This window comes from Panthera onca, chromosome C2 (assembly GCF_046562875.1).
Source record: "Panthera onca isolate mPanOnc1 chromosome C2, mPanOnc1 haplotype 2, whole genome shotgun sequence".
Taxonomy (NCBI): Eukaryota; Metazoa; Chordata; class Mammalia; order Carnivora; family Felidae; genus Panthera; species Panthera onca.
In genome coordinates this window covers 142,080,828-142,101,185 of record NC_138347.1, presented here as the reverse complement: position 1 = coordinate 142,101,185, position 20,358 = coordinate 142,080,828, and the positions used below count along the sequence as shown (strand labels likewise).

Here is a 20,358-nt window from a genome sequence, read left to right as displayed (position 1 = left end):
TAGTAGTCCCTTTTACAATGGCTTATATTCCTATTTTTGAGTAATATTTAAGTATGACAAATTGCACCCTAACAATCTTATTAATCAGTTTGTGCTCCCCTGTGCCATATGCATTAGCCTCCTGGGAAGTACAAGATTAACCCTTGATGCTATCAAAATAACTGAGGCCAAAGCTGTTGGTTTTTGCTGTGAATGCTTGTCTTTTTTCCCCCCTTTTGTTCTTTTTAGAGATAGCTGGAATATCTTGAAATGCATTATTTGTAATATTTCATGTAAATAAAGCTGGATTTAACATTCCTGGTTTTTTTTCTCCTCTTAGCTGAAAGGCCTAAATACACATTTGACTTCTCAGAAGAGGAGGATGATGATGCTGATGATGATGAGGACAATAATGATTTAGAGGAATTGAAAGTGAAAGCATCTCCCATAACAAATGATGGGGAAGATGAATTTGTTCCTTCAGATGGCCTAGATAAAGATGAATATACATTTTCACCTGGCAAATCAAAAGCTACTCCAGAGTAAGTAATAAAGTACTATTCGTTATATGGTACAATTCATTATTTAGGCATCTATTAAAGATCTCCTAGTAAACTGTGTCTAAGAATTTATTATCATTTGAGGTAAGGTCCTCCTCACAAAGGAAAAAATCTGGGTAATGTTGCAGCTGTTTACAGAACTGTTGTCTATAGTTTAGAGCATGGATTGGCAGGTCCCCCCCCCCCCCCCCCATAAAGGGCTCTATAGCAAATATTTTAGGCTTTGCAAGCCATATGGTCTCTTTTGCAACTACTCAGTTGTTGCCATTGTAGCAAGAAAGCAGCCAGAAACAGTATGTAAATGACTAAGTGTAGCCGTGTTCCAGTAAAACTTTAGAAAAATAGGCTGCAGGCCTATGGGACATTGACAACATGGTTCAGAGAAGTTACTAATTCTTTAGAACTGGGAGGATTTAATTTTCTTCCCTAGCTTTGGCTTTGATTTTTTTTTTTTTTTTTTTTTTTTTTTTTTTTTGCCTCTGGAGAGTATTGAACTTTAATGTGTAAGATGTGAAGTTTGTAAGCTGTTTTAGATTTTAAAGGAAGTGTTTTATCATAGGCAGTCTAGGGTTAAAAATAGGATTATTGAGGACTCTGACAGAGATTCTGACTTTCTCCTTAGGTTTCTGGCCATAATTTACTGATGTTGAATTCTGGAACAGTTCTGTTAATCATAAAATTTAATGTAGTGATAATTTGGGTAACTTTAACCTTTGCTCAGTTTCCATTCTCTTATGTTAAATCATTGGTTTTTCTGGTGTCTCTGAATGTATTTCTGTGCACACCTGTGCATGTGAGACAGAAAAAAAAAGTTTGGTTCCCCTGTCTTTGACAAAGAGAAACCAATGAGAGAACTGCAATTATAATCCTGCAGCACATTATATAATTTACCAAGGTTGAAACTATATTTAAATTGTGATTAATTTTTCTTTCTAATAGAAAATCTTCACATGACAAAAAAGGTCAAGATTTTGGGAATCTCTTCTCATTTCCTTCATACTCTCAGAAGTCAGAAGATGGTATGCTCCTTTAATCTTTTCATTGATTAATTACTTACTGTATTATTGCTATGGATTTTTTTTATGAGCGGAAAACTTACCTTCTTTTTACATTTCCCTCAATGTAACAAGGTTTATTTACTTTTTCTTTTTTTTTTTTTTTTTAATTTTTTTTTTTTTTAACGTTTATTTATTTTTGAGACAGAGAGAGACAGAGCATGAACGGGGGAGGGTCAGAGAGAGAGGGAGACACAGAATCTGAAACAGGCTCCAGGCTCTGAGCTGTCAGCACAGAGCCCGACATGGGGCTCAAACTCACAAACTGCGGGATCATGACCTGAGCTGAAGTCAGACACTTAACTGACTGAGCCACCCAGGTGCCCCTATTTCCTATATTTTTATGTGGGGAATTTTTAAGGTCAATCTAGTTACACTTAACTGTCTTGAATTTTTAAAACACACACACATATAGGCAGACAGACATAGATCTGATACATATTGTAAGTGTATAGATAGATATGCATATTTGAGAGCATGTCAAAACTGTTATGTGAAACTGTCACATCTAAGTAGACATATCGAATCCCTGTTTTGGTTTGACAAAGGGAAGGAGGGAGGGATGAAGAGTGGAACTGTTGAATCAAAATGGAGTATAAGAGTAAACTGAAGCCTAATGACTTTTAAAAGGCGAAAGATTGATGTGATCTGAAGAGAAACCAGAGCATGCCTGGTTTTAAATTGATCTTCAGTGACTTAAAATTGGTTTTTAAAAGATGAAGTTACCACTTTCTTAGATTGAACATTATTACTGATATTCCTGAAATGGTTAACAGCATTAGATGTGTAGACAGTAAAATAATCACAGTGAGATCTTGCAGTTTAAAATCAATCAGTATTTTTGAGCTGATCAGTTATGTTTTAAATGATTAGCATTTGGGACTATTAAGAATTTTATTACTCTATACATTTCTATATTGTTTTACAACAGAGTTAACATTTTTGAAATATAACATTGTTATATTTTTTGTTTTCAGCTGTTTGTATGTTATGGATTATATGATCACAAAATAGAAATTTATAAGATCAATTAGCTAAAGAGAAGTCATCAGTAAAAAGAATCAAAGTTTAACTGTTAAGTGGTCCTTATAGAGTCTCTTTACTGAAAGAAAGCTTTATAATTTTTAGATTCAGCTAAATTTGACAGTAATGAAGAAGATTCTGCCTCTGTTTTTTCACCATCGTTTGGTCTGAAACAAACAGATAAAGTTCCAAGTAAAACAGTAGCTGCTAAAAAGGGTATGTACTTAGATTTGATGTTGTTAAGCATCTTACAGACTATATGTAGTTGATATTAAAGGAAATTTAATTTGAAACTATTTGCACGTGGATTTCAGTAGAAAATAGTATAAATGTGTATAAAGAGAATCCCTCTTGTTTTCTAACCGTATGAAGTAATAATTAAAATGTAAGACCTTATTGTGAAACTATTGTAATTATAAAATAATCCTGTGTATTGATATCTAAAGATAGCTTTTTAAGTAAGCTCTCCTATAGGTGTTAGCTTGTAAAATAGATGAAAATTTTGTCTGGCTAGTAGCCTGATTGTGTTATCTAGGTAGGTCATGTCTTCACACCCCATTTGGAATGATGGCTCAGTTCTGCTGGGGTCTTCTTTTTTTCTTTCTGAGTCATGTAGCTTCTTTCTTTCCCATAGCCTTAGATTCTCCATAAATCTAAGTTGATTTGACATAGGAATCTGTTATTAGTCCCAAGGGACATACTCTTGGTGTTTTTGAAGAAGGCCAGTATTAGTGCTTTGTGTTTAAAAGATAAGTGCTCCTTACACAGCAAGTAAATAAACATACAGCATGGACCATCTTTTCAGTACCTCAAAAATGTAAAACAGATTCCATTGTAGACACGCACATATTAGATGAAGGGGAACAACAACAGAAGTCCCTACTTATTTTGAGTGCACTAGGACCACGGTAAGAGGTTGGTTGACTGCCACAGCTTCTCTGGCCAACACACCAGGTGCCCTGTCTGCATCCCTTCACCCACACCTCTTCCGTACACATCAGCCAGTGCCTGTATTTCTTTGCCTCAGGACTTGTTACTATGTTGGAATATTAGTATTTCCCCACTCCAGCCACTCTTCCTCGGTAATTGAAGAGAGCCGGTTTGCAAATACGTTAGTGCTCTTGCCTCTCTGGTTAGCCGGCTCTGAGATGTGTGCTTCCCATGGCTCAGAGATTGCTCGTGGTGAGCCCTCAGGGTGATGACAGGCTTGGTACCGTACCCATTACTGGCTGCTGCTGTCGCTTCGCTGCCTCAGTTCTGTTCTCCCTTTTTTTTCACCTCCCAAATAAGTACTTGTACTGGAGTCTTTGTTTTGGGGCCAGGTGGGGTCTGCTTCTGGGGAGTTCAAACTGAGACAGGCCCTATAGTTTTTCTTTCCGCATCTTTTTTAAAATTGTCTTCACGTGAGCACTTTATAACCACCCGAGAACTTGGGAGCCCTGTCACTTCTTGGAACGTATCAACCTGTTTCCTTCATCGAGCTGTTCACTCCTATTTAAGCTAATGAGTCAGTGTTGAGTGTTAACTAACAGGCTAGCATACCACAACCCCTGTCCCGTCTGGCTGCTTCACCAGTTGAACTAGCCTGTGTCAGTTGAATGGGTGATGCTTGCGTGAAACAGTTGAAGCCCTCAGTCTTCCTCTAGCCACCTTCCAAAAATACAGTTCCCACAAAATCCCATTTCAAGGAGAGGATGCATCCCCTCCTCCATCCTCTGTGAGATTATCTCTGTTAGCTCCAAATTATATGTATTATTATACAAGTTAACCTCTAACTCCGGTCGTTGACAGCAGAAGCAGCTCATGGTACTCTGGTATCGACTTACATTTGCTTGGTGGAACTTGAACTGCCACCTAACACTCAAGCCTGGAAACTCTAATGAAGGAGAAAGCTGGTTCCTAGAACACACTGCCGTGTCAAGCCTATACTGGTGCTAGGAGCTGCCTGCCACGTGGCTCTTGTGGTGGACTCAGTCGTAAGGATTCAGGGAAAAGCCACAAAACCTGTGGTTGCCACGGCCATGAGTGTGGACTCTCTTGCCGTCCTAATGAGGGGCCTTTACCCTAGCATCTCAGATTGGGCCCAGGAATACATTTTCCATGTAATTAGCCTGTTCTGGTTTTTGTTTTTTAATTTTTACTAATCACACAAGTGAAGTCTGATTTATCAGTTTTCACATAGAAGGTAAATGAAGCAGAAAAACATTCTATTTTAAAAGCAAAATTCTTAAAACAAAGGCTTTTGGGCCTATTGTCTTACCTGGAATTTTCACATTTCTTTCTACATAAAAGTGCCATGTTTGGATTTCAACTTTTCAACTTTGAATTGAAGTGAATCAGCTTCTATTCATGGTATTTGGGGGTCCTGTAAAAACGTTTTTTCCTTCCTCTAAAACATTTTAGAAGTTAGAACGTAACATGTGGTTATACTTGAGTTGTAATTAATGTCAAATATGTTACTTTTCTATCATGACTATATTTTTACTACTGCTTTTTAAAAGTTCCTGCTTAATTCACATTAATGGCCTTTGTTTAAAATAATCTCCCACGAAATAGCAAAAGGCATATTCATAATTAAATAAAAAGCATGGTGTCATCTGTGAGAAATTGTTTGGCTTTATACTGGCACCAAGGGAAGAGAAACCATTTTGTTATGTAAGGCTACTCAATTTCCTATCAGCAGTAAGAAATTCCATTGTTACAGGATTCGCTTGAGCATGGTTCGCTGGTAAGTGTATTACATTGATTTATGAAATGGAAATTTGCTTAATAGGAAAACCATCTTCAGATACAACTGCTAAGCCCAAGAGAACCCCTAAACAGAAGAAAGTAGAGACTATAAACTCTGACTCAGATTCAGAATTCGGCATTCCAAAGAAGAGTACACCCCCAAAAGGTGAGGATTATGTTTAACCCTCTAATGGATGTCATGTAGGAAATATTTCGTCTCTTCTCATTGAATTTAGAAAGACTGTACTGTTTTGTTTTAAATTGCTTTACTCCTCAACAAGGAATATGTTTAAGAATTAGTGCTGAATTAGAGTCCAGAGGAAGTCTAGTGCTTTGTTTTAGGAATCAAGGAATTACGACTCGGAAGTTAAGTAAACAACTTACATACCTAAGAATGGTTCAGAGACCCCCTGCACAGACTCACTGGGAGTAGTTATTGAGAAGGCAGATGAGGGCTCCTTGCCAAGTGGACAGTGACCATTCCCAGGAGCTGGGACTTGTACACTGGAGCTGTTGTTTGCTCATCTAGGAACCAGTTCTTCATCCTGGAACCCTCATTTCCTTCCAGAATCTAGAAAAGTCCTCAAAGGTGCTTTTTAAAAAATATGTGTAAGACAGTTTTTTCTGAGGGTAGCTGCTCAGCCTTTTCTCCCAACTGACAGATTTACCATCAGTGTATTTAGAGTGGTGGTTGGGATAAGGAGATAGCTACATGGAAACAAGGGAGAATAGGGGCAAAAAAGAAACAGTGATTGAGGAGATCGGTACTTCTGTTATGCCTGGCTTGAAACTGTTAAAGATTCAGAAGTGCCATTTCATTGATTCATTTGATAAAATAGGACATCCCAAGAGTGTTTAGGCTATCCATACTAGTACAATCTGGTTCGTCATAGCTCTTAAAGAATTTTTAAAATTTAGAATGGCAGTTTAGTTCCATTTTCTCTTTCACTGGCATCATTGTAGGATGTAGAATATTTTGTCACCATTTGCATATGACTTTTCCCCCTTTCTCCTCTAGTGAGAATAAGAGGTTAGTTAGGTGGAAAAAAAAATAGCTGCATGTGGTGCTTTTAAGTCTGAGAAGGAACATGGATTTGACAGATTATGATTAATACTCGGGGCTTATTCTAAGACTGTGCTACCTAAAATGGGATCTGCAGTTGGTCGTTACTAGTGCATAAGTAAAATCTGGACTACACATTTAAACATAATTTGTGCTAATAAGAAGATATGTATTTTCTAATAATGCATATTGTATTTTTAAAGGTACTAGTCTAGGACAAATTAGAAACTAAAACTTGTTTTCATCACATACAAGTTAAAAAGCAATAAGACATTTTCTTTTTAGGCACAAAGACCACATGTTCAAAATGCAAATGTTTTCTCTTGTGTATCAGGAGTTTGGTCATTAAAATTTGTCACCAGGACCTTCCAACTAGTTTTAAATGTATTTGTGAAATACTCTTTCGTCCCGTCAATCCCAAAACTGAAATGATGCCGCCAAATAGTTTCTACATCATTTATATTTAGAGACCAGGATTGCAGTACTGATGGGGGCATGCCGAAGAAGTGAACTGTAATGTTGTGGCATTTATCTTTTTATACTGTACTTTAACCTTGGGAGGAAAAAACCCCTTTGTATCATTTTAAGGTAAAGGCCGAGGAGCAAAGAAAAGGAAAGCATCTGGCTCTGAAAATGAAGGTGATTATAACCCTGGCAGGAAAACATCCAAAACACCAAGCAAGGTAATCAGGAACGTCTTTTTATGCATTGTTTTACAATGATCTATAACTGGCTTAGTTGGCTTATATACTATAAGGTCTTCTAACACTTTAAACCTAGCCTCTCTTATGCATACGGCACTTATGTATAGTTAAAAGAATTATCCAAGTGTAAGATACATACAATCAGGACTATTTCTTGGATAAAAGTCTGGCATAAATTAGCCTACTTAATTAAGAGTATTCTATTTCATCCAATGAACGATTGAAGTTATTGGCTATGTGTCTGAAATACTTTTCAGACCGAATAGGGGCTGTTTCTTTTTAGCTTGGGTTTATTTGCCCAGGCTCTGATTTTCTTCTTTTAACTTGAATTCATTTGACTGTGGCTAATTTTCACAGTCTGACCTTTCTCCAGGAGCACACAATCTTTTTTTTTATAGGTAAAAGAAAAACATCCAGTGTCCTTTTTCTTCTCTCCCTATTAAAATGTAAAAATACAAACATGATTTTAGCTTCACGCCATTCTCCACCTTGGCCTTTTCCATCCAGTCTTCCATGTGTCTGGTCCATCTTGGTGACTCCTCTCTGCATTTTTATAATAAACATAGTATGTACTCCATATTGTGCATAAGTTTTGTTTTCCTTTCATGAATTGAGAGGTACTTACTAGTAAATAATTTGTACTAATCTGGGTACTGTGCATAGTTGCTTGGTAATAGAGAAATTCAGAAAAAAATATCACCACGGTGGCAGATTATTATACTTCATCATTTTTATAAAGGGAAAAAGGATTAGGTAACTGGTCTTACACTTAAGTTAGCATTACAATTATGATTTTAGAAGCCTCGTTATTTGTATTTCTCAAATGTAAGTGAAGTATAAGGAATAATTCTTTTTAACATTAGTCTTTTTCTTTTTTTTCTTTAAACCATGTCTAGAAAATGAAGAAAACCTCTTTTGATCAGGATTCAGATGTGGACATCTTCCCATCAGATTTCACTTCTGAAGCACCTTCTCTGCCACGGAGCGGTCGGGCTAGGAAAGAAGTAAAATATTTTGCAGAGTCCGATGACGAAGAAGATGTTGATTTTGCAATGTTTAATTAAGTGCCCAAAGAGCACAGAAACATTTTTCAACAGATAAATTGTGTTGTCCTTTTGTCTTTTCTGTCTCAGACTTTTGTACATCTGGCTTATTTTAATGTGATGATGTAATTGATGGTTTTTTATTATTGTGGTAGGCCTTTTAACATTTTGTTCTTACACATACGGTTTTATGCTCTTTTTTACTCATTGAAATGTCATGTACTGTCTGATTGGCTTGTAGAATTGTTATAGACTGCCGTGCATTAGCACAGATTTTAATTGTCATGGTTGCAGACTACAGACCTGCTTTTTGAAATGAAATTTAAACATTAAAAATGGAACTGTGTACTCTGTGTCTTTACTAAAGAGGGAAGTGTAGTAAAAGCTCCCATACACTCTTAAAATAAATATATTTTATTCTTTGCCAGGAGACTCCATGGAAAAAGGTAAACAGTATATGAACATAGAAAGCATTGTTAAACAATCTCAATGTACAAACAGAGCCAGTGAAAGTACATCACAGACTTGCTAATATATCAAAAAAAAAAAAAAAAAAATCCACTAGTGCTTAAATGAGAACTAAGAAACTGACACTTGTATCTGTTAACCACTCTACCACAGCTTTCACTCTGCTTCATAGTGATTGAACAAGGTCAAAGGATGCAGATTCTCTGTCCATGCCTTTAGGGGTTCATACTAGCCCCCGGGCATCAAGGAGGCTAGGAAAAAAAAAACAAAAACCCTCAATACCAGGCATGAATGAGGAAGGACACTGGAGTTACACAGTGTAGGTGGTAGACCAGTCTGTAATTATCCCATGAAATTTCCCTAATGGCTTGTGAACAGGTAAACAAAAACTTATTAACACTGAATAGTGTTTCTGCCTTGGAGGCTACCATTACTGTAAAAATGCATCTTTAAAAAAAAAATTGTGTAGTTATGTCATTAAGATAAACCACTCTTAAAGTGACATTAACAGTTGAACAAATGACATCTGATTAACTGAACTGGCAGTTACACTGATACAGAATTCTCTTCTGCTAGTGCAGTGAATTTGTATCTTTTTACTGGGCAACATGAAATAGAAGACGCAGTTTGAGAGCGTCAAAAAGAGCAAGGACAAGCTTCCGTACTAACTAAATTAGACTTCTCTCTAGCTTTGTCATACTGTACAACAGTCCCCTTTCCTTACCTTGGTGTCCTGATTACTCTGTGAAAGCAAGTTATTTTTTTGAGCCTCTCTTAGCTGGACGCGTGCAGTAGTCTGTTCCACAACCTCGGTGTCTTGGTTGAGTATGCAAGGCAAAAGGAAAGCACCAAACATACAGTATAGAAAGAACAGAGCCATACTTCTGTATGTACAAAGTCTTCAGAAACTTAACCGGGGTAAATCATTTCGACTGGGTCTTTGCCATGCAATCTTGAGTGTTCAAAGAGGAAAATAGAAGCTTTTAACTAGTTTCTGGTTGCACGAAATGGCTGAGTTTTAGAATTTAAAAAGTTTGTATTTCTAGGTAAGTTAGACAGTGAGGAGTAAATATTGATACATATGAAAACGTCTTGGTCCTTCTTGAGTTTTAATATATTTTCAGTCCGAAAACTAAGCAGCAGTAAAAATGTTTCTTTCTTGCGGTTTAAATCCTGGAACTGAAGGTACTGGGGAATGTTTGAAGTGGCTGGAAAGTGTCTTATTGCACCAGTGGTGACTGACTGACCCCGCTGTTTTCCACCGAGCTGGGTGAGATGCTGGGACTGTGCTCCGCTGGGTTCCCGCTCGAACTGGGGGTCAAGGGTTCATGTCCTTCAGAATTCTCCAGCATTTCCTGAATGAGAGGTGGCATTGATCCAGGAATTTCCATTTTCAAGGTAATTACACGTTCTGCACCTTTTAAAGAGAGATAATAGAAATCTGGTAGAGATAAGGAGTCAAGCTGAAGAACTAAGGCTCCACCTTCACTGACTTGAACGAGGGTTTTGGTGAAAACCGTGCTGCCAGTGCCTTCCAGAGGCTACCCTAATTTTACGACATTTAAATATTTCTATTCCATCTACAGAAAAGCAGCACAGACGCGGTGACTTCCTTAAATGTGCTGATCCCATGCCCGAGTCAGTTGTAGGAAACAGTGTCAACATATATTCACCTAATTTACAAAGAGACGTTCTTGATAAAAGACCAGAAAGAGCGTGTCTTCCAACAAGACAGTTTTCAAGGATACCAGTTACCCGCAAAGGAAGCGACAGGTGACAGCTAACAAATGGGCGGCTTGTCAACTTGGACGCAGCACTGCCCTGTCCAGGGCAACAGGCACTAGCCACGTGCGACGGTTTAAATTTGCTACATTACAATTAGGACAAACAGTGCCTCGATTGAATTAGACTTTTTTAGTGCTCGAGAGCCACGTGTAGCTAGTGGCTCCTTGTATTGGACAAGGCAGATCAGACAGTATGTCCATAATCACAGTAAATTCTATTAGCACCGGTCTAGCTAGATCTAGACCATGACAGTATTAAGTTAAACAGCCTCACTGTTTTTAAAATCAAAGACCTCGTAATTCTAATGGCCAAGCACTGGTATCTGCTGTTGGTAGAGACTCTGAACCCCATGCTAAGGATGAACTCAGGAACGGCTCATCGAGGAAACCTCTTGGAAGTAGCTCAAGAATCGAGACTCCTCGTCCAACAAATTCACCGTGTTTTTTAAGCACTTTGTGAAATGCAGAGTTGGTTCCTTGGCTCGGCCAGGCCTTCAGGGGCAGAGCACGCTAATGGGGAAGGAGAAGGACCGCAGCAGGCTGGGTACCAGGGATAGCTGCTGAGTTTTCTCTCCACACAGCAAAGCCCGACGCTAACACTCAACTGTGATATAGCTCTAGGCACTTCTGTAATTGCTCGCGTTGCCACACAAACTGAGAGTCACTAGACCAAGAATATTTATACCTCTCAGGAGAGCAAGAGTTCCTTTGCTGAGAAGTGTGCAGAAGTAAATCTGCCTACACGCGAGATAGCAACGGCAACACCGATGGAGAGAGAGACTTCACCCAGTAACAACTGCCCTAAGTACTATTCATTTTCCCCAGGTTTGGATGGTCAGGAAAAACTGGAGTCAAGTTTATAGCAACCAGAGCATGTGTGCCAAGGCATGAGATGAAAAAGGCTGTCATAGAGTACATTCTCCTGAAAACAGTTTTTCTATTTACTTAGTAATCTGAATTATAAACTCAATCTATTAAGATCATTGAGCAGGGTAAGATTTAAGGTGTTTTTTTTTTTTGTTTTTTTTTAAAGGGTGAATACTATATTCCTTCTGATTTCCGTGAGAAATGAATTCCGGAACAACAACAACAAAAAGACAGCTATTATCAAACGTCCTGAATGAAAACATCAGTTTAAAAACAAGTCAGGACCACTTGGTAAACACAACATAGACTTCAAGACCTACCTTTCGCACTGATGCTGCGGAGATCTGTGATTTTCATTAAGATCTTTGGAAACATGTGAGGCTTGCTGGGTCGTCTCTTTCGGATATAAATTTTTAGTGCTTCCAGCAGTGGTTCTTGTAGCTTATCTACTTTTGTTGGTTCCTCAAGGTCCTGGCGGTCTAGACAGCAGGAATAAAGGATAAACAATTAGGGCAGCAAGAGTCACGCACCTGCCAGGTGAGCGTGCGTCCTTGTTCCTCCTAGCACATTATCATTTTATTAATGTGATGATTCCATCACATACACAACTTTGAAGATACAGGGAACTGCTTTAGGCAGTGACACTTGAACATGTCCCTCTTGCTGGTCAAAAGCACATTCTGATGCCTGGTTGCTTTTGTTCCAGGAAGAGAATTACTCCTTGTGACCAGGAGGTGTCACTACTGAACTGAATTCAAACAAGCCTTGAGCAGGATGGTTCTAACAGCAAGGTAAACAGGCCCCGTAATCAAAGCCATTACTTTTTAACCACTTATGATTCAACCTCCTGTGAGCCAGTAGGGGTCAGTACAGAGCAGAAAGCCATACTTGATCCTGGTCCTGCAAGGTTTGGGCGCTGGGGTGGGGGTGGGTTGGGGGAGACAAACCAACGAATTGTAGTCCCAGCCACTAAAGTAGCAAACAGCACAATCAAGTCCCTAGCATTATCGTTAAAATGTCCCTGGGCAATTTATTTTACAACAGTCTGATCCTACCTTTGAAATAATACCTGTGGCAACTGGAGAAATAGCACTGTGGTATTTCAGAGCAACAGGATCCCAAGTACCTTTATTTAATTTATAACCATATGGAAAAATGCAACGGACCCCAAGCATGCATGCCTGGCTATTTATTCACGTGTCTTTTTCCATGCAAAATAACTCTGGAATGGAGATGGGAATTTCCCATAAATGACAAGTGCGAGTTGTTCTTCATGGAATCTCATGAGGGTTTTCTAGGTAGTTGGTACCTCCACAGATTAAGCAGATGGCACTAAGAAGGCCTGTTTCTGTGTCATCCATTTCCAAAGGCAGGAGCTGGTTGGCAAAGGTGAACACAAGGTCAGTCAGAGGACCAAATCCAGCATTGTGCATCTGAGTTCGATTTAGGGTAAGGCCATCTGAAAAAGTCATGGTGTCTTGTTCTGGGGTATACCTGGTGCAAATTCTAAGAATCTGGAAGGAAAAAAAAAAAAAGCATATTTGATGGGTCATCAAAGCCAGCTTGTTCTTACAGCATCAACCAGATCTAGGCACGTAGATTTCCAAAGACCTCTTGCATCACACGCACACGGTCCCGCTTTGGGATGTGTGATGTCTTCTGCAGCTCTTTCATTAAAAGAACAGAAGTCAAAACATGGGTTAACGTTATTTAGGGAACAATAAAAGGACAAAAGAAATTTTGAGAACCACTTGTGCTAAAAGTAATTCATTTGACTTGAATAAACATTTACTGAGTACCTACTTATGTCCCAGGCACTATGCCAGGTGCTGGGGATAAGAAGAACAAGATTTTTTTAAAGAGCTTACAGTCTACAAAAAAAAAAAAAAAAAAAAAAAAAAAGGCAATATGTACCATTAAATGCCTAGTACATGTCAAATGTTCTCATGCCCTACGTTCAATCTTTCAAACAACGCCCTAGAGTGAGTATTATTCCTATTTTACAGATAAGGAGCTAAAGCTCAGAAAGGTGAAGCCGTATGGCCAGTGTCACACAATTAACATGTGGCTGCACTGGATTCAAACCCAGGTGAGGCCCCCTCTTCCGTGATGCCTCTGGTCACGCAGCTCCACAGACAAGGAGAGTACGAGCAGGGGTGGAACCGGGAAGGCAGTTGGGCGTTCGGACGTCCTCTGACACCGGTGGGAGGGAGTGCAGGGCGCACACACCCAGAAGAGGCAACATTTCAACTAAGCTCAGAAATATGGCTGGGATCCTAGGTAAGCAGCCTTGGTCACGATGCCACAGTCTCGCAATGCCACCTCGTACGGCCTTGATAGAAAACTCTGCTGGCCACCCCAGCACACCTGCTACTGGGAAGTTGCCTGCTCTGGGCTCGGGGCCTTCGGGCCTCGCTCAGCACGGCGAACTCCAAAACACCTTTCTGGTGTTCCTGCTGCCCTGTCAGTCCTCACTGTGGGTAAGATGCTCCGTGCGTTCTGGAACACGCAGCCACCCAGAAGCATATTTCTGCACCAACAACTGTGAGGGACCTTTCTGCCAACCAGGTTTCCACATTTGACTTTTTCATCTAAAAAAGTCTCAGAGCTTCACGAAGCACAGAGACAAATTTATTCCACCTGGACAGGAATGAAGAACCCAGTAGGTGGATGGAGCTGGGTATTTTTTCCCAGATGTTGGTGCTCAGTTTGGGTGTGGTCACCATGAACTTCAGTGTCAACCGAGAGGACAGATGTGACCAGAAGGGTCTGCCATCTTCCTGGGATGCGGCCACGTGCAGAGGGGGTGGCTCTCGGACGAAGCCACACGACTCCCAGCTGGCAGGGAAGTCCCAGAAGTACAGCCCTCCCCACTCTCCATATTCTCACCAAGACTCCTAAAGCAGGAACTAGGTCAAATCTTTTATCTTGAAGGCAAGTGCTGGGGGGGTTGGGGTGAGGACAGCTCCCATGCAGAGGACCATCCTGACTGGCTAAGTGACCGCAAAGGCCTCATATCCACTGGAGCACAGTTAGCCAGGGGGCAGGGCGGTCACACTGGAAAGGTCGCATGTTCTTGGGTCCTTGCTCTGGTGTTCCCTGAACCTCCAAGAAGACTGGGCCAGGAGCCAGCCCTCCTCTTACATGCAGGACTCGGACTTGGGCAGGAGCATGAGGATGTCCCGCCTCGTAAAGTGAGGGCATGGGACGCTCGTGGATTAAAAAACGTCCGACTCTTGGTCAGGACATCTCCTGAGAGGAGAACGGTGAATGATTAGCACTCCCGCCTCCAACTTATAGTAGCTAATGTTTTTATCGATCAGCGACTACGTGCCAGGCACCATGCTAACATATCGTTTAATTCTTGTATCAACCCAGGAGTTAGGACTATTGTTAGCCCGTTTTACAGACGGGGAAACCAATGCGAATAAACAGCTTGTCCTTGGTGGCCTAACTACAAGATGGCATGACTCGCTTCAGGCGACCTGTCTCCAGCACTTAAGCACTCCACTATGCTCTTAGCCTCTGCTTCACAGCTGCCTCGTTCCTCCGCAGGCCGCTATCTGCTCCAGCCGCCTAAGGTGAGATGACCTCTGGCCTGGCGTTAATCTGGATATGAGGCTCATTTGCCTTCTTCGCTGGGTGCCTTTGCACCGTGTACAACCTGAACAGTTATCCATGGTGACCTCCCGGTATACGGGAGCGCACGGCCTGTGGTCTGGAAACGGAAAATTTTACAAACTTGAGGCGAGAGGGGCACAACCTCAAACTTAATATTCCCATTCTGTGACCAAGCGGCACCGTGAACTGGAAAGCATCTGAATGTGAGTGGTCACTAAGCCATTACAAAGATTCCTCTTCTCCGGATGGGTGGCTGTTTCTGCCTCTCAGGTATTTGCCCAGGGGCCTCTCTGAGCCATTTCCTCTGGGTCCCTGATCGGCTGACCTGTTGCACTTCATCTTGGTAGCTGATGGGCTACGAAGCCATTGCCAGAGTCAGGGCAGCAAAGGAACCGAGAGTTACTTGTCGACCTGAGTTCCCCTGAAAGCCTTTGGCGGGGGGGCAGGGCGGGGTGGGGGGGGAAGTACAGTGCCCAAGGTCACGCAAGCAATGGTGCCAGGGCAGACCACAGGACTCCTAGCCCCCAGCCCATGTTCCCTTCAACCACCTGGAGGATCACGAGGAAATGTGCCTGCGTAGGGAGGTATCGTGCGATGGGCAGAGTCGAGTAGGCTCAGTACGTATGGGCTCAAAATCTCCAGGCGCTTTTCCAGTTTGGAATCAAGGAGGTACTAAAGAAGTCTTTGCAGCCGTAGCACGCTGCCAAGAAGTGAATGCTCTAGATCTGTCCCTGCAATAATGAAAGAAACCAGGGTTTGCTGGAAAGGAACAGAAGACCAAGATTTAGGCGTTCGCAAGCTGTCAACAGCTCACTTGGAAATCCAAATCCAAACTGCAGTGCACAAACTCTCCTATTCTGAAGGGGGTCCCTCCTCAGGAGTTGGAAAGTGTTTGGATTCTCATGAAGCGTTTATGTTCTGTTGCCCTTCTCTCTCTAGAAAAGTTCAAAACCAGAAACAAGTATCAATGGGCTGTCCGGAGATGAAGGCACATGGCCTGAGATGGGAGAACGGTCAACGTCTTCTTTTATCAGGAGGACCGCCACGCCCACCCTGCCCCGGCTGGGCCCAGTGGGCAGCAGGCATCTTCCTCACGGCTTCCGGCCAGGCCCGCCTCTGGGCACGAACCAAGGACTTTCACTTTGTTCAAGTCAAATGTCAGTGGCAACTACCAAGTGCTTCACCGGTATTAAAAAACGCCCTTTGTTTGAAATGAGGGTATTTCATCTGAAAGAGGAGCACGCAAGTCCCACGAGGTGGGTAAAATTAGCCCGGGCGAGGCTGACTCCCCGAAGGAGAGCCCTGTCGGGCAGCACAGAGCTCTGCTGAGGGCCAAACCTGAGACTGCAGCCTTCCTGCCTTCAGCAAGGACAATGGAGTATCATTCCACTGCCTTTTGGGTGCCCCCGGGGAGCAGACTGCCAGAGATTGGAGCTGTGGCAAGATCTGAGCACGTGGGATCCCAGGGACAGAGGAGGGACCAGTCGACACCCTTCTCCCCTCGTCCCTGTGACTGCTCTAATCCAAACCGCCATCGCCTCTCCTCCGGGGATGGCCTCCACTCCCATTCCTACAGCCACAGCACAGGGTCCAAAACGTTCACCAGAGGGGCCTCGCCCTTGCTAAGCTCCCTCCAATGGCTTTGAGCCATTTTAGATCCAGGATATTCACACTCCTTCCCGCAGCAGCGTCCGTGACCTCTGTCTGTCCCGCCCCTGCTCCTCTTTCCCCTTGCCATATTGGCCATATTGGTCTTTCTGAATCCCTAGCAACTCAGTGTCGCAGCAAAGCATATGCGTTTGCTGTTCCCTCTGCCTTTGGTGCCTTTCCCTTGATCTTCATGATTCTCCCTACTCAGAGCTCAGTTCAAACGTCACCTCCGCAGGATGCACAGGGAACACACTTCCTAAAACCTATTACTTTCTATCATATCACCCCTTTTACTTGAAATAGAAAATTGTTTTAAAACTGGGGTATAGCATGTGCAGTGGTTTTAACATACGCCCACAAATTCTTTGCTACTACTCCTTTTAAGGAGTAAAGCTTCATTCCTCTGCCCCTTGAGTGTGGGCAGGACCCAGTGACTTGGTGCTAACACAGAATCCACTAGAAGCAACGGGTAGGACTCTGGAGAGTAAGTCCTAGGAGGCGAGGCACCGTGGACTCCTCCCTGACTGCTCCCTTCAATCTCATTTTGGGGAAAGCTGGTTGACACGTCATGAGGACACTATGGCAGCCCCATGGAAAGGTCCATGCGGTAGGGAACCGAGCTCTCCTGGCAATAACCAGCACTATCTTGCCAGGTAGCTGTGAGGAGCCGCTACCCCACTGCCCCGGCAGCCCTTCTGCAACTTTATGAAAGACCCTGATCCAGAGGCACCCAGCTGAGTCTGTTCCTAACTCACAGGGACCCCGTGAGATAATAACGCTCATTGTTTATTGCTGCTAAGTTTTGTGGCAACTTGACGTACAGCCGTAGATAACGAGCATAACGTGCTGGCCTCGGGTGTGCACACAGCTCAGAGGTAGAGCTGTGTGTATTTTCCCCTAAGGGTACACCCACCCAGATCAAGACACAAAGAGTTCCAGCTCCTACAGGCTCCCTTAGCCCCTCCTGATCCAATCCCCTCCCCCAAATAACCATTATTTGGACCTCGATTCCCGCAGATCGCTTTTGCCTGTTCTTGAACTTTACATAAAGGGGATCCTACACTATAGTCTCTCTTATGTTGGCCTTTACTTAGTCCATAGCATCTCTGACGTTCCCCGCCGTAGCGCATAAAGCCCCGGTTCTTTTTCCTTGCCGGGTAGTATTCCAGTCTGCCCCATCGCCCTGCTTTCTTTTCCCTGCAGCACCGTCACTCTCTGAGCTTGCTGACCACTGGCCCTGTAGAAGATGAGCTCCTAGAAGGAGGCTGGCTCTTTATCTGACCTGCTCCCTGCTGTATCTTTAGCATCTAGGGCAGTGTTGTCCACACAGCAGGTGGCTAATGAATATCTGTTCAATTATTAACAAAGTGGACTCCCTCCTCGGAATCTCTCCCACCTTGTAACCCCCCGAGGGGGGCAGCCAGTGACTTCTGAGTTTCCAGGCAAAGGAGAAAAGCTCAAATTGCTCACACATCTCAGTCTGTGCACTAATTGTATTTGGCAACTGGTGGGCAGATCCTGATCGGATTTGACTCTCCTCCAGCGCTTGTGGGAATGTTGAAGCGGTGACAATAACAACAACAGTAACACACACACAGCTTTGTGAGGCCGTCTTCCCTGGCACGACATAGCACCTATTATGATGAGCTCATCGGGACAAAATGTTTTCCCCGGCGAGACCTGCCACCAGCCTGCCTTTCTGAGACCAGCACGCGAGGAGCCGTTACGTTAACGCGTCAAGAGAGACACGAGGGATTAAATTTGATACAATATTCTGTGTCACCGGATATATTCAAAATATTTGTATGAACGTGTAATCAATATAAAACATCATTAAGGAGGTGTTTTACATTTTTAAATACTAAGTGCTTGAAATTGAGTGTCTATTTCGTAATGACAGCTCTTCAGCCACCTTTCAGTCACTCAGCAGCCACAGGTGGCTTGTGGCTGCCGAACCAGGAGGCACAGCTCGAGCTTGGGTGTGTGTGTATACACATATGTCCTGGTGTGTCACAGCTCACAGTACAAATTCGCTGCCATCTAATTTAAAGGATGCTAATTTAAAGGAGCCCTTACTGTGTGCCAGGTACTAAGTGTTTCACATGCATTAACCTAATTAATTATCCGAACAGCTTTACGAGGGAGGAGCCGCCATTCTACCCTTTTCACCGAGCAGATAACGGAGGCTTAGAGAGGTCACATGACCGCCCCACTTCACGCAGCTTCTATAGTGCAGAGCTGGGATTTGAACCCAGGGGGACTGGCTCCAGAGCCCGCCCCCTTAACCACCACGCTGAGTGCCTCGCGGGGACTTCCGGTGACGGTCGGGGCCAGGGCTCTGGACCCACGGGTGACAAAGCTGGGTGTCAGAGAGACACGGGGCCTCATCCCGATGGCACCGGTGGCCCGAGGCAGTGCTGAAGCCTGAACCCGGGCTGTGGGCTCCAAGGCCAGAACCAGCCTTCGGGCTGGGTGCTGTCTCTACTGAGCCCCTGGAAGGGAGAAGGACAGATTCACGTGGGAACGGCCCTCCGTGGCTGTGTAGCCACATGGTCCCCAGGACCCCAGGAGCCACAGATCGTGTTTTGAAGTCACGCAGGGCAGCCGCCCCTGCGTCACCAGAGCAAGGTGCTCCTACCGCTGGCGTGCGAGTGTCCCCTCGGGGCGGTGAGAGCCGTGGGCGGCAGGAGCCAGGAAGGCCCCGCGTGACCGTCAGGGGAAGACCGCACACTGGAGCTGACCCGCGGATTCCGGGATTCCCACTGCGATCTCTAATTCATCTGCGCGCCCGTTCATTCCCGAGTCCTCAACGAACGCCTCCAGCGTGCCTGAAAGTCTGCTCCAGGGACCAACCCCAGCGCGGTCCCTGCCCTCCCCGAGCCGACAAGCAGGCGTACAAGACGCTGCGGAACACGTCTCTAATTACGAGAGAGACCGGTGGGGAGCGGGTAGGAACTGGGCGCCTGGTCAGGAAAACCTTTTCTGAGGAGGGGGCATCTCGGCTGAGCGGAGGGGCTGGCCAAGAAGAAAGTGGCGGGGCAGTGTCTAGAGAGAAGGAACGCCTGCCGGGGCCCTGCGGGCCTCCGGCTTCCACTTGAGCTGTGGCTGCCTCATCTGCAAACTGGAGATGAGACCAAAAATCCCCCGGAGGGTGTAGTGAGGCTCAGTACAGTGTGAGGTGACTGAAGCCTACGGTGTTCCAGACACTGTCCAAGCCCCTCGTTTCATTCTCTCCAGTCCCTAAAAGGCAGCTTCCATTCTATCGCCTTTGTTTTCAGTATGAGGAAACCGAGGCTCAGAGACGGGGAGTGGTTTTCCCAAGGTCACACAGCGGATAAGCAGCAGCCCCAGATTCGGAACCCGGGCAGACTGGCTTCAGAGCCCACACTTGTAACTACTACCGTCAGCAGCTGGGGCAGGCCAAGGGGGAGCTGGGTGGCTGTGGGGCCATGTTGGCGCCTGGGAGACGAGTCTGTAGTAAAGGCGGGAGCTCCCCAGGGAGGGTGGCGGGGCCAGACCACGAACTCTGGAAGGACAAGGGCTCGCCTCTCCTCCCCGCCATCAAATCCCCCAGGTCTATCACACAGGAAGTGCCCGACAACTGTGTGTGTGACTTCTTCCCTCGCGCCGCACGAAGAGACCAGTGAAGGGTGGAAACAAGAGCTGGACGGTGGCACACCTCAGCCAAAGCCGGCGGTGACTCCTAACAGCGAGGATGAAAACGTACCGGCCATCTTGTGCTCGCTTCCTCTCAGGCCCGGCCCTGTCGCTCACCTCCCGGCACATTCACCTCCTCACCGCTCCTCAGCTT

The 20,358-nt window shown here is 44.0% G+C and overlaps 2 protein-coding genes across 11 annotated transcripts in view; one reads left to right on the top strand and one right to left on the bottom strand.

The window, feature by feature from the left end:
• TOP2B (DNA topoisomerase II beta) overlaps window positions 1-8,503 on the top strand; it is a 64,571-nt gene extending 56,068 nt beyond the window's left edge. For both annotated transcript variants that reach the window (XM_060638520.3, XM_060638519.3), the window contains exons 31-36: window positions 320-521; window positions 1,479-1,558; window positions 2,723-2,833; window positions 5,391-5,513; window positions 6,999-7,093; window positions 8,011-8,503. In XM_060638520.3, the coding sequence (XP_060494503.1) occupies window positions 320-521; window positions 1,479-1,558; window positions 2,723-2,833; window positions 5,391-5,513; window positions 6,999-7,093; window positions 8,011-8,178 (779 nt within the window). In that variant the 3' untranslated portion in view covers window positions 8,179-8,503. The remainder of the gene's footprint in view (window positions 1-319; window positions 522-1,478; window positions 1,559-2,722; window positions 2,834-5,390; window positions 5,514-6,998; window positions 7,094-8,010) is intronic.
• Window positions 8,504-8,555: 52 nt separating this feature from the next.
• The window catches only part of RARB (retinoic acid receptor beta), a 672,606-nt gene continuing 660,803 nt past the window's right edge, over window positions 8,556-20,358 (bottom strand). For 8 of the 9 annotated variants that reach the window (XM_060638522.3, XM_060638523.3, XM_060638530.3 and 5 more), the window contains 3 exons: window positions 12,586-12,790; window positions 11,597-11,755; window positions 8,556-10,042 (listed from right to left, as the gene is read on the bottom strand). In XM_060638522.3, coding sequence (XP_060494505.1) covers window positions 9,846-10,042; window positions 11,597-11,755; window positions 12,586-12,790 — 561 coding nt within the window. In that variant the 3' untranslated portion in view covers window positions 8,556-9,845. The remainder of the gene's footprint in view (window positions 10,043-11,596; window positions 11,756-12,585; window positions 12,791-20,358) is intronic. The other variant, XR_009612006.3, reaches the window with a different exon arrangement.